At 37.4% G+C, this 24,927-nt stretch overlaps 3 protein-coding genes across 4 annotated transcripts; all 3 read right to left on the minus strand.

Moving 5' to 3' along the window:
• Positions 1-4: 4 nt before the first annotated feature.
• On the minus strand, positions 5-7,175 carry LOC116295551 (fibroblast growth factor receptor 1). 2 transcript variants are annotated; one of them, XM_089031627.1, is made up of 14 exons: positions 6,860-7,175; positions 5,273-5,617; positions 4,685-4,804; positions 3,994-4,012; positions 3,786-3,828; positions 3,380-3,599; positions 3,009-3,119; positions 2,369-2,559; positions 1,907-2,029; positions 1,454-1,524; positions 1,301-1,341; positions 786-882; positions 423-522; positions 5-161 (listed from the first exon to the last, which is right to left on the minus strand). In XM_089031627.1, exons 1-14 carry the CDS (start codon positions 6,924-6,926, stop codon positions 96-98), a joined length of 1,614 nt encoding a protein of 537 aa, XP_088887753.1. In that variant the 5' UTR covers positions 6,927-7,175; the 3' UTR covers positions 5-95. The 2 variants fall into 2 exon arrangements, with proteins under 2 accessions (XP_088887753.1, XP_088887760.1); XM_089031634.1 differs by lacking the exons at positions 5,273-5,617; positions 6,860-7,175 and adding an exon at positions 5,166-5,203.
• A 1,139-nt stretch (positions 7,176-8,314) lies between these two features.
• On the minus strand, positions 8,315-19,845 carry LOC116295552 (uncharacterized). Its single transcript, XM_089031618.1, has 18 exons — positions 19,574-19,845; positions 17,939-18,190; positions 17,186-17,446; positions 16,530-16,778; positions 16,132-16,437; positions 15,770-15,796; positions 15,208-15,303; positions 14,929-14,986; positions 14,412-14,481; positions 14,039-14,306; positions 13,609-13,722; positions 12,631-12,821; positions 10,882-11,004; positions 10,599-10,669; positions 9,949-9,989; positions 9,641-9,737; positions 9,389-9,488; positions 8,315-8,863 (listed from the first exon to the last, which is right to left on the minus strand). Exons 1-18 carry the CDS (start codon positions 19,638-19,640, stop codon positions 8,801-8,803), a joined length of 2,454 nt encoding a protein of 817 aa, XP_088887744.1. The 5' UTR covers positions 19,641-19,845; the 3' UTR covers positions 8,315-8,800.
• A 1,712-nt stretch (positions 19,846-21,557) lies between these two features.
• Positions 21,558-24,448, minus strand: LOC116295567 (small ribosomal subunit protein eS19-like). Its single transcript, XM_031703416.2, has 6 exons — positions 24,288-24,448; positions 23,786-23,886; positions 23,143-23,211; positions 22,943-23,057; positions 22,110-22,164; positions 21,558-21,626 (listed from the first exon to the last, which is right to left on the minus strand). Exons 1-6 carry the CDS (start codon positions 24,359-24,361, stop codon positions 21,606-21,608), a joined length of 435 nt encoding a protein of 144 aa, XP_031559276.1. The 5' UTR covers positions 24,362-24,448; the 3' UTR covers positions 21,558-21,605.
• Between the last annotated feature and the right edge of the window lie 479 nt (positions 24,449-24,927).

The following is a 24,927-nucleotide window of genomic DNA, read 5'->3' on the forward strand; positions in this document are numbered from 1 at the left end:
CCCCCCCCCCCCCCCCCCCGGAACGGGAAGTGTGCTCGTGGTGCTCGTGGTGAAGACCAAGCACGCGGCCGGGATGACGTGCAGAAATGTTGAAATTAAAAATGAAGATCATCAAGATTTTCGTAAAGTTTCGAGTCGTACTCTTCAAGTCTGACATAATCCTAAAAATAGAAAGAATCGTACCATGAATAAATTCTACAATTGCAAAAGTATTGTATATATATATTTTGGCCGTTGGCGGAAAAGAATATGAAAACACGACCAAAACGCGCCATTTTCTCCCTCGAACTTCGAGAAGAGCACTTAGGGGGAGAGGGATAGGGGTAAAGCATTAGGAGTCCGGGGAGAGAAAACGAAAATGATCGCCTACGGGTTATAGTGTAATAAATATTAAAACAAAAGAAAACGATAATTAAACGTACATTATGAGCTGAAGACATCTTCTTTAAACTCTCACGTAAAGAGTGGAAGGTTGGTCGACCCTCGGGCTTTTCTTGCCAGCATTCCATCATTAATTTATAACTAGAGTTAATAACAAATAATCTTTAATAAATCCTAATGGTGTAGAATTGAACACAGGGAGCCCAAGCAGTAGTGTCAGCCATGTGAGTTTGTGAAAGGACAAAAAACTGGGAACAAAAACAACTAATAGAAGCTTACAGGCAAACAGGAAGAGCCTGAAATATACTTTTTATGATTCATAAATTTTATAGTTTAAAAATAGCCGTTTCATAGTTGTGGAATGATAGAACCTAATCAAGACATAACACAGGAAGCCCACTCACAGCTCTTGTTGGACGTGTTTTGGTCGAGGCATCCTGTATCCTTCTTGAAGAAGGTTGACCAAATCTTTCCCTTCTACTTTTGGGTACGGTGATCCACCTTTTAAAGAATATAGAAATGAAATAAAAAAGGAATTAAACCATGGCTACTAGTTTCCTCTTCTCACGCGGCGGCCATCTTGGATTCAAAACGAAGCTGTCTACGCAAAAGTAGGGCTTTCTTCGGGCTTTCTTCGGGCTTTCTTCGGACTTTCTTCGGGCTTTCTTATCATGGTGCAGTAGGGGATCCTGTAGAGGTACACTGGGTTCCCTTTTCATCGCCCTAAAGGCCCACAAATGCCACATACCCGCTCAGAAAACGTAAAATCTTATGACATTTTTGAACATTTTGAGCCCCAACCCAATGAAATCCAAGATTCATCCATAAGAGGTTTTAGTCTAAATCAGTTCTGTTTAATTACCTAGTATGAAAATTCAAAGAATCGATAATCTACAAATAAATAAAAAGTTAAGCTTACCAATAGTGAATATCTCGTAAAGCAAAATACCAAAGCTCCATCTGAAAAAAATGTTTTTCAGTTAGGTGACTCTCCTAGAGGGAGGTACAGAACATTCAATTAAAGTTTCATCTTCTCCCCCACTCCTCCCTCTGATGCAAGTAAGTAACTTACACATCGCTCATGGTGGTGCAAGTTCCGTACAACAGTGATTCGTACGCTGTCCACTTGACTGGTAAACGACCCTAGAAAAACAAACACAGAAACAAAAAACTTTAAATAGTCTTATCTGCCATTACTTACAGTCCTTCTAAATGGCACGTGCGGAAGCGTATAACTTGCCAAAAAAAAAGTTTTCTAAGGAATGCCCTAGAAACCTGCCTTGATTGATATCCACCTTAAATTATAGTACTTCGTTCCGATTCCACACGAGCTATTAGAAGCATTGTTAAGAGCGCGCGGGATCAATACGGTCATTCCGTAGTTCAACGAAAGATCCTATAATTATACAAGACTGTAGTACAATTCATTTAAGGACAAGAGATGATGGTGGTAATGAAATGTGGAAATAGGAATGTACTAGTAAACGGAGCAACGATTTACAGGCAGATTACATTCAGACAGTACCTTGGTAGTGCGAGTATAGATGTTCTCTTGATGAATATCACGAGCAAGACCGAAGTCTGTGATCTTGCAAACCTCTCCTTCACTAACAAGTACGTTCCTCGCAGCGAGATCCCTGTGTACCACCTTAAACAATATAGAAGACGAATCACAAATAAGAATAAAAAAGAGGTAGGGTGTAGGATACAGAGCGTGCATGCGCAGAATGGGTAGACTTTAGTTACGGGGGTGTAACACGGCGCAATTTCGTCCTGAAAATTTTTCGCGACACAAGTTTCGGTTGCACGAGTAGAAAGCATTCCTACTTTTCGTGAAACTTTCTTGCGACGAAAGTTTCACAAAGCCTTAACTGCGCCGAGTACCATCCCTGTGAAACTTGTCTCGCGCCGTTGTGTGCAAGAGTTTCAGCTTAAAGTTGTTCAACGTGCAATAAGGTCTTAAGGTACAAAGTGCGACAAAACCAACCTTTCTAGAGGAAAGATAAACCATTCCGTTAGCAATCTGTGAGGCGTATGAGAAAAGCTGTTTTGAAGTTAGAGAACTTTTTGGCTTGATGTCCGGATCATCAAAGTAAGTATCTATCAACCCGCGACTCTTTCTTAAGTGACCCAAAAGATCCCCAAACGGCACATACTCGATGATCATTAAGTACGGCTCTGCACAAAAAATAATATGAGTAATAATCACCACCATATCATCATCACTATCACCACAATCAAAAGAATTGTCATCACTGTGATCACCATCATCACCACACTCATCATCGTCATCATCACCATCATCATGATCATCATGCATCAGTCATCATCTTCGCCATCATCGCATCATCATCATCACTATCATCAACATCATCATCACCTTAACCATCATCATCATCATCCCCACCATCAAAAGTAAACTTATCATGACCACCACCACCATCGCCGTTGTCGTCGTCATCATCATCATCACCATCATAATGATCATTATCATTCAGTGTTTAAGTGTCATATTACTCGTTCGCATATCTCCTTAATACCTCCCCATTCGTGCGCTATATGCGTAGCATAATGCAAATACAAAAGCAGCTTCAATTGTTGTGCCTCTATATACAATACCAATCTACCTTCGACAGTTACACATCCATACAGTGATATAACATTAGGATGGTAATCCAGCGTCTTCATCAGTTCCAATTCAGCCAAGAAGTCTTTTTTATCATTTTCGGTTGCATTTTCTGTTCCAAAGTACAAAATTCTGTTAGTAAGTCCGATTAACTTTGCAGCATTGTTCAAAAGATAGATAGTCTGTTGCAGTCAATTCAAAGTACGTAATGGGAGACAACAACGGCTCTTTAGTGCAGTCTTTGAGGCAGTCGCTAGGAGTATCCCAATCCATTCACCCCCACTGAAAACCAATGAAGTTGAGGTGATGGACAGGGGCGGAAAAACTAGCTGCACACGTATAATATACTAAATCACTTCAAAACGTTCTTACTTTTCAACATTTTCAAGGCGACAATAGTATCTTCTCTTTTTTCTCCAATCTGTACAATTCCCTTAGCAACAAGCCCAAACGCTCCTTTTCCAATGACCTTGACAACCACGATGTTGTCCCGCGGGCATTCCCACTCTCGGGATTCGGGATCTGTCCTGATCGGTGGAATGATTTGATAGTTAGCGTCAGCATCGCCGTGCACTCCATCTTCAAGGTTGTCCTAAAGAAAATATGAATAATTCAAAAATTAGCATCATTTTAAGGCAGTCATTTTCAAAAAAAAAAAAAAAGAGCAAGAGATTACTGCTAAATGTTCTTGATACAAGTATACATTATGGCAATTGCTTAAGCATCTTGCACGTGACCAATCACGAGACCAGTCCACTTGCTCATGCGCATTACTTACCAAGTGCAACATTACATTGCCGTTGGGAGCTTGCTGACTTTTCCTAAAAAACATCGACAGAAAAAATATGATGAGTTACAAATAAGTTAAGGATGTAAGAAAAAAAATAAAACAACAGATGCTAATGAGAAGTCTCGTTAAACACCACCAACATGGCGGCGAAAAATAGACCTATTTCTACTATATAATCAAAAAGACTGTTACACACCTCATTCGTTTAAGTTTTTCTGTAAGAAAAAGAAAGAATAAAAGAATTAAACAGTTAGACCGAAATCCAATAATCTTGTTAATGAAAAGCGGCAAGAAAAAGTGACCACGAAACAAGATGGCAAAATGGATGGAGTCAACATTAATGAATAGTTTTACCGCAAAATTCACCACAATATACAAAACAAAAAAAAACTTTATCAGTAGCCGCATGACTGCAATAGTAGAATCCAACCCACACAAAAATCCGTTCTATATAGAAAAGAATGTATCAATATCTAAGAAACTATCGTGCTTCTGTCGACACGGACATGTTCAGACGTGACGATATTCGTTCAACCAATCACAGCGCGCAGGGTTTTCGTCATCACATTGCCAAAGTAGTATGCGGATCCACTCGGCTACATCTCGTTAATCCACACTACTTTGACAATGTGATGACGAAATGTATCGTCAATAAGAGGACAGACACATAAAAAACTAATGTCTATTTGTTTTTTTATAATAACAAAAAAGACAAAAGCTTCTTAGTCCTATATTTTAGTGATCAAAATGACAGAAAGAGCGCCCGCTCATTGACGTCAGCTTCATCTGTCGATCCTCTAATTGATGATAAATAAAATAACCAATCAGCGCGCGAGAAATTTGCAAATTATTGTAAAAAAACTGAATTGCGAACGTTCAGTGCTTACGTTGTTTTCGTCTCTGAAGATATATGTAGACTAACACCAGGACGATGAGAAGGAATACAACAACCACGAAGATCCAGTAGAAATGGCGGCCATTAGACCCTTTTGATCCTGATGCAGAGGCTGTAAGATGTCGGGGAATAGTTTGAATCGATAATAGTATGGAACCATTGATAGGGTGGCGTATCATCATTAGTGTCACGTCTAAATTATCCATTATTATCATTATCGGCATCATCATCGGCATCATCATCGGCATCATCATCGGCATCATCATCGGCATCATCATCATGATTATCATTTGTATCATCATCATCATCCCCAACATCATCACCACCAACAATACCATCACTATCATCATCATCATCAACATCATCATCCTTGATACCATCTTCATGATCATCACCATCATGATCATCATCTTCATCATCTTCATCATCATCATCATCATCATCTTCATCATCTGGCACCACCACCATCAATACAACCAGCACCTGTGTCTTGTTTCTAAGTACATCACTCACGCCACCATCACCATCACCATCATCATCATCATCATCATCATCATTGGCCTGTGTCATCAGTACTTACCAACCAGCACCTGTGTCTTGTTTCTAAGTACATCACCCACGCCATTGAACGTCAGCTGACATCCATACCAACCAGCATCATTTGGATTAGGGTTTTTCACACGAAGCGACACTTCGTCAAAAACTTCCACCTTGTCTTTGTAATTTGACGAATAAGTTATGCTCCCTCCTCTGTGCTGTTCCGCAATGAGATCCTTTAGGTTTCCTTGGTTATCATATTTCTTCCACTGAGCTAAAGACAAAGAATTCTTGCTCCAGTATTCCCACCTGATTTCAAATGTCTCACCTTCGACAACTTGTAGAGGGTTGGAAGGGGTCATTGTAAAACAAGGCTTGGAACAGATTCCTGTAATGATGTAAAAAGATCATTTGCAAGCATTCTAAAGGTAGTCACAATGACAAAAAAGGGCAGCCAAATACCACTAAACTAGGGCCGTAGCCACCGGTACGGTTTCAACCGAACCAACTTTCGGGAAAAAAATATAAGAAAAATAATAAAAAAATATAAGAAAAACTGAAAACCCTCGAAAACCGGACCAATCAGAAATTTGTGGCTACGGCCCTGTAAACATCATTTCCATTATCGACTTTATCATTTTTTTTCCCTCACTAACACCACTAGTTCAGTCCAGTGGCAATTAAATAAACCCAAAACGTGTTACACATGACATCTTCATAAAAACGAACGGATAGAGCAAAGAAACTGAAACTGAAACTGGAACAATAAAGCTGGGCTGGAGAGGAAAGATGAAACTGCAAAAACAAAGAAAAGCTAAGTAGATCGAGGACAGTTTATCTGTAATATGACTTAATAAACTCGAAAAATGTGGCACTTGGAACATGCTTCACCAGGTAATTCTAATATTTTGATTTTCGCCGGTTTTTTCATTTTCACTGCCTTCAAGACTGTTCCAATTTTAGTCTCTTTAACAAAAATTAACGAAGATTACATATTTAATCAATTCTTTGAAATATTAAAATATAGAATTATTGTCATTCCGATGGCGTGATGACAGTCCGATCCTTGTACGTCAAAGCCTAACTTCATTCACAACACATTCGAAAGTTAAATATATTCATTATTCTAGAATAATCAAATGCATGTCAATTTGATAAGTACTCTTATTGAATATAATATTAGCTTTTATGTGTAATATCACTTTATATAGTTTTCTAATATTTCCTCTGTTGTTGTGGATAAATTGAGCCTAGATAGAATGCTAACCGGCTTTTCCGATGTCATCTTGCTAGAAAAAGCTTTGTTATGATGTTGTCGGTGGCTGCGAGCACAATCCGCCTCGCATCAAAACAAAGTTCGCTTATATCGCTTTTTGAACTTGATGCTTTTTTTCTATACATATTATTCTTGGTTGACAATTTTTTTTTAACTTCAAGAAAGTAAGATTTTAAAGCGAAGAACACTGTTTCTATTATCGCATTAACGCGATGGAACTGAGCTTGAACGCATGGATGATTTATATAGTGTTCTAATTTCACCAACTCTAATGTTAGTCCAACAATAACTATCAGCCGTCTTTCAAACGCCAAAGAAGGAGGAAAATAAAATATAGATTCTATATATCAATACCTGTGGAAGATCCAATGAAGAAGGAGAGTATTCCGACAAGGAATGTAGTGTATTCGAACCAAAACATCACTCATTCGTTGTAGTTTGACAACATACTCTAGTACAATATCTATTCGATGCTCGAACTGTCATGCATTCAGATTCGCTGATTTTTCATCACTTGTTACGGCTCAAATGTGCCTTCATTCTTGGAAATATTGCTTAGAGTCCTTTCAGTTTCAAAGGATCGACGGTGGAAGTTATTTTAAGGCCCTGTTTAAGGATCTATATTCGTGGTTTGGTTTGTCTTGACTGATTATTTACGTCCATTCATTGACCCTCATCGTCAGATGTCAATCAACCCAGGCTCCCCGCTCCTTCATGCATGACCTAACCGAGGAAGACTTGGACTACTATCCCCTCCCTCTTTTTTCCCCCCTTCTTATTCCCTTTTTTTCTTTCTATCTATCTATCTGTCTATCTATCTATCTTTCTTTCTTTCTTTTCTTTCTTTTTCTCTCTCTCTCTCTTTCCTTCTTTCTTTCTTTCTTTCTTTCTCTCATTCATTCATTCATTCTCTCTCTTTCTTTCTTTCCGTTCTTTCTTTCTTTCCTTCCTTCCTTCCTTCCTTTATTTTCGTAGCTACTGCCTCCTGGGAAGGCGTCCGTCAAGCAATATAAGAAATAGAAATGTCCAATTTTGCCGAAACAAAAAACGTGCTGTAAAATGTGTACTTGTTTAGTGAGCCCCATGACTGTGTCGTGAATTGGTAAATTAATTCAGTAAGGGATGCATCGGACGGGTAAACCATGTTAAAGAGACCCCATTTGGATTGAAAAATAACTACGACATGCACAACTTTTGTGGAACTGCCAACTGCGGTTGTGAGACGATAAATTTCACAAAAAGCTCCTGGAGTGACAGCGCTGCACTAGCCAATGTGAAACGTGTCTCGTATGTTAATTTAGCTGTTTAGGACAAACATTTTGGTTAATATAATCAAAGAAATTCAACAAAATGACTGAATGTTTTCCTAGTTGTTTAGTACATACAACAACCCTTCCCATAAGTCCTTGTTGAATGGACTGTTGAATGTTTTCCCATTTCAGACCACGTGTCATTCTCTTGAGAATAAGATTCTTTGTTTAAGTGGTATTCATATTCATGTATCTTCTCATGTACAACTGTTGAACAAAGAAATAATACTCTAGGGAATGACACGTGGTCTTGAGGATAAGATTCTTTGTTTGAGTGGTATCCATATTCATGTGTCTTCTCATGCGCAACCGTTAAACAAAGAAATGATACTTACGAGAAAGACATGTGGTCTGAAATGGTAGAACATTTTGCCCAAGGTAAAGAAGTCTATCTTCTTTGTCCTCCCAAAAGTAGACTCCTTCACAGCCGTCATTAGTCTCCAAAGTGGCCCGACGATTAGTCAGTGTAAGTGTAAGGACGGCATTCAATACCCAAATATATTTCTTTTTCAAAGTATATTTCTTTTTCTTTTTCTTAATCCAATATTACAAAGTTTTTAACATCGTTCAGCTAGCCTTCATCGAAATATTTTCAGATAAAATAAATATCTTTAGTCAGTATTTTAGTATTCCAGTAGGCTTCCACAACTATCGAATGATCGACTTAGGAATACCTAACAAACATCATTCAAGATGGGCTGCGTTTGATTGCCTATACCCTATACCCAACTTCAATCGGCCAAATATTCAACAGCATTTATTTATTTTTACAATTTAAAAATCATAGTTATATTTATTATATATAATTTGAAATATAAAAGTCCTCCATTTTGATACCAGCCAATAAAATTCAAGCCTGAAGTTACCGCGATGCATCCTGGGATCGCTGACGTCGTTTTGACTTCTACGTGATGCACCTCGTATTTTTAGCCTCCAATTAAATTCAAGCTTGGAGTCGTCACTTTGCATCTTGGGATCGTTGACGTCAACATAAATCGTCGAGATTTTCATACAGGTTTTTCTCATATTGATTCATAAATATGTGGTTCTGTGAAACATTAACATGATGTTAGTAAAATCAACCCACTTTCACAGATGTTTGCGCTGCCATGTTGAAAGGAAACCACGCCTTCGCATCAAAACGATCTTGGGTTACGTTTTACTATTAGTCAATAGGCTGTTTCCATGATGATCCGTCATTTTACTACCACTATCAAAATGCTTCGCGAATTTTCTTTCTTATTCAAATTTGTATTTCCTCATGAGAATATTAAGACAATTGGTGCCAATGATTCACTGAAGAAAAGAAAGTGTGCAAGGGATTCTGGTACGCCGTGGGAATTTCTTGGTGTAGCAAGCTTTATAGTATTCTGCTGGGTTATTATTTTGTTTTACAGGGTATTTTCTAAGTCCAGATTCATTATTTTTGGCTATTGCTTTATTGTCTTCGTGCCTCAGGTGCCTTGCAACACCAAGAAAGATCCGTAGTAGTAAGTCACGTCATGCAAGTGGTCTAATAAACATACCTTCCCTAGTAGTAAGTCACGTCATGCAAGTGGTCTAATAAACTAACCTTGGGATCACGTCCCAATCTTTTTAACGTCTTGATGATCTGATTAAATGTCGGCCGTCTTTCCGGCTCAGTTTTCCAACATTCTGACATCAACGCATATCTGGAAAGAAAAACCAGGCTACATGTCTTAGGATGAGTTAGATATAGAATAGTGTTCATTTCCTTAATAGCTTAATAGTGATCAACCATGTTTAATTATCTCTGCCTCAATATCCCAAATCTATTACTGATAATCGTAAATATTATCCTTACATTTCTTTGTCTACATGTTTGGGTTTAGGCATTCTGTATCCACTTTGTATTAGCTGAGCAAGGAGTCGGCCATCTTGACCAGGATAAGGACAACCGCCTGATATACACAGAGAAATGTTTAGTGTTAGCCGTGAGTTAGAAAGAAAGGCATTTTGTGTAGACGCGTCTATATTCCCGCCAAAAAGACGCACCATTGCGTGCATGCGCATTAACAGCATTTTTTCTAGAAGCATCTTTATTCTCGTCAAAAGATATATCTTCTTAAAATCTAAAAAGACTAAAAATTATTGAATACAATGTTTAAATACCTATCGTAAATATTTCATAAAGAACAATCCCATAACTCCACCTGAAATTTAGAAAAAAAATATTAATGCACAATCATTCACATTCTCTCTTTTCCAGAGAGTTACCCGTTACTTAATCTCCGCCAAGAAACGAAAAGACTCCAAGGAAATTCTTGTGAATCCAAAGAAACGTAACGAATTGTTCTTGTCTGGTTTTGGTTTAATTAAGGTTTTGGCGATCTTTTGATCTTTGTATGAGCCAATCAGAATGACAGATACATGAGCCAATCAGAATGACAGATACATTTACCCAAGGTCCTTTGTTTCTAGTCGTAAATCACAAGAGTACGGGCATAAGAAAGAACAATAGGTTCAGTTCTAGATTTTGCATGACTATGAAAACCATAGAATACAGTCATGTCTACCTAGAGAACGGTCCATGCATACATGTTTTATAGGATTTGACTAGACGAAGAGTAATCATCTCCATAACATGGTTGCGTCATGTGTGATAGTTTCATAGCCATCCTATAATCGTGTCCATGAAGAAGCATTCATGAAGAGTGGATGCTACAAGTTAGTATTTATGGCGCCTGTTCCTGGACCACAACACATCGTAAACAGAAGAAACTCATGCAGAGAATCCAAGGTATACTAAAGTAGCAACTTACACATCACTCTGCGTCGTGTAAAAACCATATAATAGTGCCTCGTATGCTGTCCACTTCACAGGAAGACGACCCTTGTGGGAAAAAGCAGGATGAATTACAACAGTCTTGAAGAATGGTACCCGATATTTGGACGTAAAGAAGCAAATGTAGAATGAATTTCGCGAAAACGACGACGCTTTTGAAATTTTTCAAAGTTACCTCTGAAACATATGTCTCAGCATAAAAAAATTAAAGAGTCGTTTCCTTCAAATTTTAAGAATAGTAGCAGTATTACTTAGCATACCCTGGTTCTTTTTTGGTAAATATCGTCGTTTGCAACATCCCTCGCCATTCCAAAGTCAGTTATCTTGCACATCTCTCCTTGACAAACCAGGACGTTACGAGCTGCGAGATCTCGATGAACAATCTATCAGAAAAATAGAACATTTATACTGTTTGTAAAACCGTTACGAGAATTCAAGTCAAAGCGCATTTGATGAATTATGCCCAAGTTGACGTGGCTTAAATAAAACTGTTCAGATTCTTAATCAATTTTTTAGGAACCTTTCAAGCTTTTTTTCATTTTATTATAAATATATTTTAAAATTAGGACCATACTTCCAGACATCGAGTGCTGAACCGTCGTATGGCAGCTCGAAGCATTTACGGCTACGCCGGAGATTTCGACCCCGACACCGCTATCCCTGGACTTCCAGACTGATCAGGAAGCTTGGCCGAAGCCTAAGGGAGAGGTTAGTCGGCCCCTAGACCGTAGATGATTAACCCCTTGCTATGACCAACATGCCCATATTACCGCCTGTTTCACTGATGACTAAGCATCAAAGATGAATTTTTTCCCATGTGGGACGTATTTTTTGGAAAACTAGCCGTGATGTCGAGTATTCATTCACGCAAACTCAGAAGGTAAGAATCAAAATTGAGCTCTTGGTTTCTTATCCATCATGCGACTTGAGAGGAGGCGTTTCTTAAACCGTTAGTTTAAAGGCGGATAAGCAAACTGAACTAAAAAAAAAAAGAATAAAATAGCTGTAGTGCTATATTAGAAGTGTAAACTAAGCCAACTTAGCATTGATATCACCCTAGTCTCCTCCGTAAGAAAATAAAGACGGCTGCGGAGGGGACTAACAACACCCCTGATTCAATATTCTCTGTACTACAGTACTCTTGAAGTGAAAAGTTGAATGGTAAAATATTGCTTGATTTGATGAAATTATCATGAAATTATAAATGTTTAGCTTCCAATTTCTTGGCTTTCACGTGACGTCATCAAAAAAACTAAAATCCAAAGTAATCACTCCACGAAACTGTTTATTGGATATGTTGTTTATATCGTTAAAAGAAAAGCTTTACCAAAACTTAACTTAACCTAACATAACATAACATAATGGTTTATTCACAATTCATCACCTTAAGTATACAACAAATAGAAGAAAAATAAATAAATAATAAATAAATAAAGAAGCAAAAAACATGAAAAAATGTGAAAGGAGGTGAAAGAGGTTGTCCCTATCTAGTTCACTTCCTTAACATAAATTACAAATACAATTAAGAACATTCGAAAATTTCAACATTGAAGTTTACGTATATCTACAAATATATATAAAACTATGAACAATACGAAATAATTTTATCACTGGTGTAGTATTAAAGCATTCATTAAACATATCAATGCTCAGTTATCGTAGATTGATAAGTTATACACCGTAGTGAAAATAGGAACTGACGTTTCGGACGTTAGTCCTTCGTCGGAGTCCAAACGAAAAGTCCAAACGTTGGACTCCGACGAAGGACTAACGTCCGAAACGTCAGTTCCTATTTTCACTACGGTGTATAACTTATCAATCTACGATAACTGTTTCATTAGAAACACCGACCAGTCCACGCTAGCGTTTACTAGCCATCATCTACATATCAATGCTCAGTTTTTCCTAAAAGTTTTCAGATGATATTGGAAAGACAAGAATTTCTAGCAAGTTACAATAAATACACTCGAATGCCTGATCAGGAGCGCGCGTAAACGAACGCAACCTACTTTTTTCGCAGAAAGGAAGGCCATTCCATCAGCAATTTCTCGTGAAAATCTCATCAACTGTTGCGACGTTAATGAGCTAGAAGGCTTCTCATCCGGGTCCTCATAATATGTATCGTTGAGCCCGCGACTCCTTCTTAGGTAGCCCAGCAGATCACCGTATGGGACATACTCAAATAGCACCATGATTGGATCTATCGGCGTGAGGTAGGAAATGTAGTTATGTATCTTATCTTAAATATATAGATAGATACTTTATTGCCTAACAGTACTTGAAGCCACAAGGCTGAATTGCAATAGGACTCACAGAATGCAAAAAAATTACAAATTTATAGGTAAAAAAATATTAAAGAGATAAAGATTCTAAATATTTTAGTACTATATAAATTATATATATTCAATAAAGTCCTTAAAAGAGATCTACATATAAACATGACTTAGGATAAAGCTGTAATGATAAAAAGGTCGTAAATTATACACCGTAAAAAGATGAAAAAACTTATTGGCGTTTCGGACGCTAGTCCTCCGTCGGAGTAAAAGAGAGAGGGATAAAGCTAGGATAAAGCTGTTCTTGCAACGGTCGGTCTTGCACAAGGGTAGGACAAAGTCCCGCTTTCTTAGACAGCTTAATTGTGGTGGCATTTCCTACGTTTTACATCATAATTACTTTCTACAAAATAGACTTTCTTCGAGTTCCACTTCGAATTACCACTGTCTTGCTTGATTACAGACTCAGGTTTGGCCTCGAGTCAGTGTCTAAATATACAGAAATACCAACGGTAAAGTAAAGAATGCACAACTTCGACAACACAAACACTTTGACATTCCACGGACCTTCACTGGAACATATGAATATTGTGCACAAGATCGAGGCTAACCCTCAGCAAGAGAGAACTCAAAAATGGAGTATTAATGAAAAACGACAGTAACGAAGTATCCTGCTCTATCAATACAGGCTTTCGTTTCACCCTCAGTCCTCACCTGTTGTGGTCACACCACCCAGAACCAGCACGATATTAGTGTGTTGACCAAGGTGTTGAAGTAGTTTGTACTCTGCTAAAAGATCTTTGCGACTGGATTCTTTTCCAGTTTTGTCTGAAAGAAAGAAAAAAGCCAGTCTATATTCCCTCTGTGAAAAACCTAACTTGCCAGATTGCAACTCGATCTTGAGTTAGCCGTGCCCTGACTTAGACCAGCCCAGAGGTTGTTTCAGAGGATAAAACCTTTAGGTTTTATATTTTATTTTAACTGCTACACAACTCTTTTTTTTTTACCTATTAAGAGAGAAATAATACTCAAGGGAATTCCAAGCGTGTTCTAAGACTATACAGGAACCTTAACACTAATTCTTTCTACCTGTAAATAGAGAAATAATGCTCAAGGGAATGACACGCGTGTTCTAAGAAAATACCTCTAATCATTTTCACAGCCACTGTTCCAATTCCCTCGACAAATGCTTTAGCAACTTGACAGAATGCTCCTTTTCCGATTATCTTTTCGACTCGTACTCTTTCTCGCGGTATTTCCCAGCCCTCTACTGATTTATCAACAAAGGTAAGGTTATCGTATATTGCTGATTGCGCATGCTCGTTCACAGATTGTGCATTGACGTAAGACCCGTTGGTTTCATCTAGAAAGTCCTGACTGTCTTCTTGGTTTTCGTGAAAAGGTGGTTGTCTCTGGAAGAAAGACCGAGAAAAGAAATCCTGTTCAGTTTGGTGGAAAAGCAGCCCAAATGAAAGGGGCCGAGAGAGGAGCTCCGTGGTACCCCTGAGTATACTCACTGTGCTGTAGCGGTCTTTCGATGCTTTTCTTGACATTCGTGAAGTTAATTCCTTCATAGAAATACTAAGACTAATTAAGCAGAAAAAACGTGATTATAAAAGCAGGAAATGATCAAAAAGAGAAAATGTTGGCGGTAAGCTTAAGATCGTGTTACACAAGAAGTTCGGTTTGAGAGAAACAATTACACACAACTTTACATCGCTTGTTTTCGGCCTAATATCATTACGTATCATTATCATCATTACAATCACTATTACCATTATCATTCTCAATACTATCATCATCATTAACTATCATTATAATCATTATCATAACCATCATCGCAATCCTCATCATTATTATTGCCATCATCATCCGCTCAAAACCATCATTATCATTATCATCACCATCATTATCATTATCATCAACATCACCACCATCATCATAACCATCATCTTCATCATCAACAACATCATCACTATCATCACTGTCATTTGTTTTTACAATTAATAATTAATATTATGATTAGATATTTACCTTCTGTGGTGACGAGTTTCTTCAGGTACTCGTAACTGCGGCTTAGGACAAGGAGGTGCTGAAAGACAAACATACACGTCTATTAGTTATTCCGTCAAATGTGTTGCATGTGACGTTTCGCAGCCATCTTGGATGTGCATGTCTGACAAAACGATTGTCTTCAGATTCTCAGTTTGTTAATACCTCCATAATGGCCGACGTACTATTTTTCTTTATCTCTCTTAGGAATGAACCGATCCCACACTCATCGGTCTACTTCCCTAGTTGTCAATGACTTACGTGGCTCTCGGTTTCTGCGTTTATAACACAAGACAATAACGATCAAAATGATCAGCACCACTCCCCCACCAACGCTTCCATAGACCACGGCTAAGCCTGTGAAAATTTAAACGAAAAAAAATTGATGATTTGTGAGCTGCCATGCATGTGTTTATACAAAGATTTGTGGAACGATAAGGTTCAGGTGAAACGTTAAGCTTCACATGAACCATACGCATTGAAAACAATAGATAATAAGGCAGTCGTCTTCTCTTATGACATTAAGTTTGGCTCATGTGCATGAATTTCGATGTTGGTATTCAGCTTATTACACACAACATTCATAAGATGTATTATGACGTCATTATTTTTATGATAGAAATAATGACGTCACTTTCTTTAATCTAAATAAAAGTCTTGAGAAGCCGGTGTTAAGAAAATAAATCTGTAGAAAACTTACTGGGGCGTGCTTAGTGAGAAAATAGTAACAGTAACATTATTATTTGGTTTTTTTATAATACTGATTTTTTTTTAACAAAATAAGGGTAAGTATTATATTAGCTACCAAATGGCTGTCACTTACCCGTGGAGACTGTTGAATCCCTTGGTTCTACGAGAAAACAAACAAGCTTCAACGAACTCATTGAGCATAATAGTGCGCAGAAGCAGAGGTGGACGCGCGGTGTAATTTCGTGGTTGCGCATGACAGTTGTGTTCGAGATTTAATCATCCTCTCAAACAGCAAGGTATTGTAGGCATGGGGCTTTTACTGGAAAGAAAGGAGGGGGAGGGAAAAAAATTAAGGAGATAGGAATTTCATTCTCTCATCCTCTCCTTCCTACTTTCATCCTATTCCTCGTTCCCAACAATTTTTGGACTAGCTATCCAGGCTTGGAATTTCCCAACCCTCCCATGGAATATAATCCGCTCTATCTATATTCCTACCAGCAATAACTGTGATGTTTGTGGGAGGCCCAGCACCACTGTCTCCCTGTCTGTTTTCAGCAGACACAGCAAACCGGTAGCTCGTTCCCCAGTCGAGAAAAAATGACATGTTGAGATGGAGCAGGGTATCATGGCTGAAGTACTCCATCTTATCCATCGAGCCGTTGTTAAAAAACCTCGTCCTCATCACCAAATATCGAGTGATGTTACTGTTATGTTCGTTTGGCCTGGTCCATTTTAAAGTGAAATTGCGTGACGTGACAGTAGTTACGTTGTTGGCAATGATTGGTGGATCGGGAGGAAAACCTACAACAATAAACCAATCAGAAATCAAATCTTGTTTCTACTTTTTGCGATGTTTCTACTTTGCAAGCATAAAGAATAATCAAATAACTTACGAGTACGATTCAGTGTCAATGAGTACGAATCCCCTCCACGAATGTTCTGCACGACACAATAGTAAACACCAAACTGGGATTCATTTGTTACGACAAAACTAATAACGTTTGAATGAATAGGATCTGCACGAGGTGGACGCCATGTATACGTTGGTGTAGGATTTCCCGACGCGTCACAGACAAGTGTCACATTATCATGTAACCAAGAATCTTTCACTTTGGGCGGCATATAGAAAATATTAGGCGGGTCTGTCACAAGCGGAAACAAATAGAAATATATAATTCCTTGGCAATAAAATAAAATGATTATTAAGGTAGTGGATGCGAAATGTTTTAGCTTTCTATACTTCACTTTCTTGGCCTCAAATGAATAAATTAGTATTTTTCTGATTATGTTTTCAGCTTTCACTTTATTTGGGCACCCTGTGCCATACTGTGTGCGCATTCCTCCGTATACGAAAAAATGCCGGTGAAAAGAACCCTGTTGAATTCCTATGGCCTGGCTCACATTATTTCTTTTTACGCTATACGAAAAGAGTTATCACGAAAACTTAATCAATCATTTCTAAGTTCATTTTTGTATATTGTGGGATATCCTATGCCATAACCCATAGCCATATAGCATTTGTACAATTAACATTAGTTTGTGTACTTACATTGTACATCAAGAGTAAATGCCTTTTCTATGCTGTTACCGATCCCGTTTGACGCACTACATCTGTATGTTCCAGAGTCAGTCCTTTGTATACGAGGGAGCTCGATTATAACCTTGGTCTGTTTGGTAGGGGGGACTGATTTTCCTTCCTTCGAAAACCTAATTTTTGGTATTGGGTTCCCTGTGGCAATGCATCGCAAAGTTACTGACGAATTTTCCAAGGCTATTCTGTTATCAGAGATCATTACAATTTCTGGAGGATCTGTGGATAAAGTGTAGTAGTTTTGCGTTGAAATATCATCAATATTACATTGCCATCAAGGGGGGTAGGGTGCGGGGACAGTCTCCTACCCACCCTACCCCCAAATATTTCAATTAGTGGTCTGCAATTATTCCTAACCATCGCAATAGTTTCCTTTAGCTTGGGCGTGTCATTTCTTTGTTTAGATCCAAATGAAATAAAGAATCGTATTTTCAAAGGAATGACACATGGTCTGAAGAACGGAAAACAAACGCCCAAGCTATTCAATTCAAATCTTTCAATACAACGTAATGGTCTCTGAATTAACCTTTCCCTTCTGAGGCTGAAAAAAAAAACTTGGTGCGTCCAGTTGGCATTGCAGTGCATTGTGGGGCTCTTTAGGGGGCATATCCAACACTGGCTTCTTCTTTGTTCCCTAAAACAGTGGACTGCAATGCCAAATGGACCCACCAAGTCTTTTCCTCAACCTCGGATTGGCTAATTATTACTTACACATGACATTGAAGAAAATGCTATCATTCAAGGAAACACTTCCGTTACTTGCGTTACATATATAACGCCCGCCATTCGATCTCAAGATGCTCTTGAATATTAGAGTAGGATTGGATGACACTACTACATTAGGTTGGCTGTCCTTGAACCACGTAACATTTGCATTTGGGAATCCGGATGTATTACAGAATGCTGATGCTCGCTGATTCTCTATGAGGTTTTTCCTATTTTCAGAAATAAGGATACTTGATGCTGTGGAATATAATAATGAACAGAAAAAATATGATATTAAAATTTGCAGAAAATAATCTTTTATGGTCACCCTATATCATCTTTTGGCAACAGCTTGTTGGAAAAAAATTAGAATTTTCCGTAATTACTGGCTATCTTATTTAATAATATTTCAGCTTTTTTTCAAGATTGTAGGCCATTGCAGCTAAAGTTTGCTAAAACGGAAATATTCCTAATGAAAGCAGCTTTTATTACCTCATAATGATTTATTTAAAAGAAAATATATGAAAATCTAGCAAGGAGAAGTAGCTTACTCACACAAACTAGAAAAGTGCGATAAACAAATCCTAGAGATATCTAATAATAAAAAAATATTAATTTACTTAATATTGCGCAGTCTAACATGCCAATATATGATCGAGTGCGCATTCTCGATATCTAGAATAGAAGAAGGTATGTTAAATTCGAAAATAAGAAAGAATTAAACAAGCGGAACGTCAGCTACAAATAACAAGAACAATCGATAATTTTATCATCAAGTGACATTTGATGAAAAATGGCTGATTTTAATGGTGCGATGAAGTTAAAATTCCTGTAATATCCTTTTAATAAAGACTAATAAAATCGCCAGATTATTGCTACAACAATGGTATAATAATACGTACTCTCTCTTTTTGTATTACACCGAATTATCTCAAGCTCATGGACATACAATGGTTGATAAGAAGCTTAAAAAACCGGGATAAAACAATTGGATATTGGTCTCATAGACGTCTCTGAGAATGTTAACATGATAAATGACATAACGTGAGTTTTTTAAAAATTTGTTAAAGGCTATTGTTAACGTAAAAATAAACCCGCAAGGACTTGCAAAAAGGTTAATTCTTATGGTGTTTGTTCAAGTTGAAAAGTGAATTGTTGTAACATAATTCTCTAGTCTAGTTGACAAGACAATATTGCGTAAAGGCAACATTCTCTTTCCAGACAAAGTCCATGAAGTTATTGGAATGCAAACATGTTCTGATTCTTTTTTTTTTTTCACTAAAGAAAATACTTCTAACCAAAAATCACAAAGAACTGAAGAAATCATTTATCCTAAAGAAAATCGAAAGTTTCATTTTCCGATCCGAAAGCTGGTTATTTTAAAGTGAATTTCCAACCACAGTTAGTCTATCAGTCCTGGTAAAATCAAGTCCCTTTTCTTTTCGAAAATCACGCAAAGTTGTACATCTTTTCTTGCTCAAATTCCCAGACCTAATGTTGCCTTATTGATTCAAATGCGGCTTTGAAAACGGTTAAGCTATTAATGAATATAGTAAGTGAATTTGACTTTAGTCATGTGCAATCAAAATGGATTAAATGTAACAAAACAAACGATCTGTCTGTTTAAGGATAAGTACATACCTTGAGGTAGTTGTACGAGGACTTCAGCGCTAACTAGAAGCGCAAAGAACACAAAGATAAACCCCATTTCTTTAGATTTCCTCGGTGTTTCTCTGAAGAAGATTAAACCAAGAAACGGGCGCTGAGTCCTTGGTTCCGCATCTAGCGTGACTGTCACCTAAAACGTGTTCATTGTGTGACTTGTGGAATTTGATGCATTTTCATTTTGCTCATGCGAATTATGCTATAAATGTATAGCATACAGTCCAATAAGAAGACTTGATCAAGAAATCAAAGAATTTTCAAAGCAGTGTTTGTCTACGTAAAAGCGAAAAAGCGCTTGAAAGGTTCGATACTGTATCGAGCAGCTCGAACCCTGTCACGACTCTTTTACAACCGGAACTCCTAAGGGCAAAAACCACAGGCAACCCAAATCTTCGATTTCTCAAACATAATGTGGAGAAATTAAAAAGATAGCTAAAAGAGCTAAGGCAAGATGGAGCCATCTACAATGAGGATAAGTCACTGCCACTAACAGGAAGGGCCGGCCAGTGTATATATTGGCCCTAGACACCTAAACTTTGACTCATTTAGTCCTTAACGTATACAACTTTTGTTATTGGCAAAGTAAAATCACTGTTGTGGTATTGTCAGATATAACAGTTACACCCTATTGCCTACAAACAATTGTTTTAAGGCAAGGCATTTGGGCCAATACAATAAAAGTAATAAACTGGCCCAAATGCAGCAATATTGTTTGAAGGCAGTAGAGTGGAAACTCAACATCTGCTATTATTTTACTTCCTCCTTGAAGCAGGAGAGAGGTACAAAAGTGGTGTAAGCAGAGCCAAGAGCTTCCCCCCCTCCCCCCTACCACCATCAGTGGAGTTGATTCTTCTTTCCTTCAACTCTTGTGGTCCTCATGAAAAGCCAAAGAATAAATGGTTATTGATCTTGACAGGACAAGGAAAACTAAATTACAGGCTCCATATGTACAAATAGGATTAGCATTATCTGCTGGATAACATCATCTGATAGTACTATCCACCTTTGTACAAAAAGGCCTCTTTCTGTCCAGATCAACTCCTAAATTCCAATCTAATCTTTGGTTATTCACAAGGACCACATAGCACCCAAAGTGAGGGAGGGGGTTTAGATTAAAAAATATAAGTCACTAGAATGAAAGAGTAAAAGCAGGGATGCTTATTAGATTGCAAAGTACCAACACCACATTCCCTGTTTGGTTAGTAGATCTTATTTCCATTGTTTTCTTTTCTGTCTATTCGACTATTATAAACTGTTTCAAGGTGATCTGAGTAAAATCATTCTATTTTTTCACAGGCCAAGTAAAATCTCTCTACCTAGGAAGAAGTCAAAACAAACAAGATGAAAGAAGAATGATACATCACATGAAGTTGTTGTTTCAGACATTTCGATCCTTGACCACAGTTCTAAGATGCACTAAAACCACACTGTAGGCTAACAAATGCCAATAGAGGTAATCTAGAATTTCATTTTGACATTTCACTTTTGAGTGACCACAGTAAATCTGTGAAACTTTAGTAATACTAAACAGCACAATTTCATGCAAATTCCATTGTTTTCTATTGTTTAACTAGCACTATTTTGTACTATTTATTAATTAGTGTTTCACGGATTTACTGTGGTCACTCTATATCGATGAGATGTTTAATACTAGCAAATGTAGGCGAAATTACTTGAAGAACAAGATTTTACAGAATATTTTAGTCGTTCTTTTACAAAAGAAAGCTAAGGTATGAGCAAGATTCAGCAGTTGATAAGCAAGGAGTAACACAGGAAGTTTTTTTTCCTTCTACTAACTCACTTCATCCCCCATCTATCATCCATCACCAAGTCTGATGACAGCCCCTCTTTTACACCAGTTTAGTTTTAGAACATATTCCCAGAGTCTACAAGCCATTTTTTGGATATCACTTTTAACCCCACTTCTACATTAAAGTACTAAAACATAACAATAAAGCAATTTTTATCAGGAAGAATTTTTATTTTTATTTTTCATTGCTTTTCACATTTAATGAGAACTTCCAAGAACCTGAAAAATAAGAAAATTTATTCGATGACACAGACAAAATGAAGCATAGATGGGAGAGAGTTGGTAGGTGAAAAGGACCTTTCTCAAATTGTCTTGAAAGATCACAAAACAATGGCTGAAAGTCTATGTTGGCCTTGATAGGATGAATATCAAAATGTATATGAGCCCATCAAGTCCATCCTTGTCTTAGAGTCATCTGTTGCTTTGCTGGTCACTCAAGCACCAAAATGACAGTTTGAAAGAAAAGGTCTATTACTGTATCTTTATTTTAGTTGAGGGGGGGCAACATTGTTAAAATTTACAAAAAAAATCCTTACAAATAATATTTTAAAGCATTACTTGCTACATTAGAAATTATTTTCTGGTGATGCATGTTTTGGTTGTAAAAATGAAATAGGGTCATTAATTATTACTAAAGATATGAAATGTAAGGGTAAAATACTTGTCCAAAAACAATGGCAGATAATCAAAAGTTTACAATACCTGGCCTGCAATACGATCCATATCTCTCTGGCCCTGGCTTGTGATGAAACGGCCACTGAAGAGAATTGACAAAAGTTATACATTAATGGTCTGTATTAGTAAAAACAGTGGTTAAAATATGAACATCTCGTCTAGAAATCCAGAGAAGTAAAGGTATATGAATATCGTATGATTGCTTTTATTTTAACACTTCTAAATACCATGTCTGGAATCATTGTGACATTTTGGTGGACGTCAATCATGACATTTCATTCACATTCTGTAGGCACATGCCCTTTGAAAACTTTGTATTTTCCGACAATCCATCTCTGACAATGAGGGTTCGTGCTGAGGTAACCACTTAAAATTCAAGGACAATTCAAGGAGTATACAAGGACCCAAAAATAACTTTTTTCAACAAGTATGTTCAGCTAACTATGCCAAGGTTTTACACGGTGCCTGCACATGGCCAACCTTCAGATTTTCCAATCTTTCCGACTAGATCTATTTCAGAACCATGCAAGTAATGATCAAAGCAAAAATTCAAGGAGTTTTCAAGGAGTTTCGCTAAAATCATAAAATTCAAGAGCTTTTCAAGTGCCCTTGAAAACGTGATTTAAATTCAAGGAGATTAAGGAGTAGCACGAACCCTGGACAATGTCATGGAAACACTTCAATTGTGGTTCACCAAAATCGATTTTGTTGTGACCGCAAATTGAATGATTTCGCACGAATGGGAATCGCTGCAATGGCAATTTCATTGAAATGGTTTCCATTCCATGACAATCATTCACTTTATTCCTTGCTTGGCAATGGAGGTAATTATGTGTGGGGAAAATAAAAAAATAACTCACCCTCCTTCCTTCTTTTCAATGAGTTTCATCTGCTCCAGTGACTTTAAAACAGAGCGAGCAATAGATGACGAACCTTTGACAAAGTGGCTGGGAGCAACACCACGATTTTTGCTACCTGTTAATGGTAATAGTTTAATTTTTTTTGGAATGAATTAAAACTTCATGATAAGAATTGAGAAGGTTTGACTGCTAAACTTTACCTCCATAGACTTTAGTAAGAGCACCAACACCAACACCTCCACGAAGATAGACATGTCGAAGAACAGCAGCTGAAATGCATGATAAAAAGTAATGTTGACAACTTTATTTGACTTGGTGGAGTCTATTATTTTGGCATAAGATAGGCCAATTTTGGCATGTTTGTGACCTTGATTAAAGGGAGAGACTTTAGTGCCTTTTGTGTTTTTCGTGGAAAGAGGAAAATCAGAGAACCTGATAAATAAATCAACTGAGACCTGCCAAACTCCACTCAAAAATTCCAGATATTGAAACTAGGACTCCAGAAGTACGAGGCAAGTCAACAACTACAGAATCTTTCATAAGCCCTGAGCTTATATGATTTCATAAGGGTTTTTTGGCTCATAAATTGGAGGGAAAAACGCTTGCTCACCAAAACCTGATTTCAATGTATTCGCACCCAATGTCTTATTGAATGTGGGCAAAAAGTGCAGCTGTACAAAGGGTGAATAGTGCTATTGGATGGATAAATCCTTATCCAGTGGTTAAATCAATGCTGTCATCTGAGAAATATTTTCGCTGGTTAAGGTTTATCTGTTGAATAGCACTATCCCCCAGTATATAAATGTCCTATCCATTGTCCAATGTATGTTAGGGCATACTTACCAGCTCTAACATAATACCAGTCAGAATCGTAAGGTGCAAGCTCCTTATACTTGCCAGTCTTGACCAGATCTACCCAATCTGGGACTTTTAGGTTGCCAGATCTTCAAAGAGAAAGATAAAAATAAGCTTTCTAGTTTTAAGAAAGATTGGCACAATGTGTATGATGAAAAAGGTGAACATGTTGATCAAATGGCATAGGAAATGCATAAAATGATAAATGCGGCGTGCTTAACTAGTCAAAAAGATACAACCTCCTTTCTTAGCGACATAAATGTTAATTTTTCAGATAAAACAGCATTGAATTGACCAAGCGACATCCCATTTGAAATATCACGGGATTCAAACACTTTCAGAATCAGAATTTCTCGAAACTTATGAACTACCACCCTCATTAAACGTTGTAAAGCATAATGGTTTTATAATTATAAGATATATTTGATTGAAGACTACTTTTATAAGATAAAATACTTTAAAGTAAAGAGCTTTAGCCCCACCAACTTACTTTTTCAAGAAGGCTGCCATAGCCTTCACGAAATCGTGAGCATTCACGTCCTTTACTGTAGCGCCACCAGGCATCTAAAAGGCAAAAACGATTATTTTTAGTCAAAAAAGTCTAAATCATTACGAGAAAAGTTGGATTGAAGTGAAAACACGTGGAGATAGAGAAAACATGGCCGCCATGTTACCTTGATGGAGAAGAAGAGAAAGAACAAGGGGTGGACCGACCAATAGCAAGGGCCAAATACACAGGAAGCCCAAAAAGTCATTTTCATTATTGAGTCAAAGTTTTTATTATACAAATAAACAAAAATAATGATCAAAAATAATTATGATCAAATGATCATAATAATAACTGGATATCTGCATATAACTAGGACGGTTGATGCGCGATTTCTTATATAAATTAGCCGCTTTTTATTAGCATTAAGTAGAATGTTTTTAGCAAACCGAATTTTCTTTCGTATTTAATTTTTTTATTCCTATATGAAAGTAGTAAAACAGTTACTAATTGAAAAAAAATTGTGCAAGGGATTATGGTAGTGGTAGTAGATGACGTCATAAACTCAGTACTTTCGTTCATGGGTTCCCTGTGGTGGATAGTTTAGGAAGACAGACAGGCAGACAGACATGCAGAAAAACGA

Source organism: Actinia tenebrosa, unplaced genomic scaffold (genome assembly GCF_029948245.1).
Source record: "Actinia tenebrosa isolate PJP-AT-01 unplaced genomic scaffold, QUT_ActTen_1.0 PGA_scaffold0__85_contigs__length_37466705, whole genome shotgun sequence".
Classification (NCBI taxonomy): Eukaryota; Metazoa; Cnidaria; class Anthozoa; order Actiniaria; family Actiniidae; genus Actinia; species Actinia tenebrosa.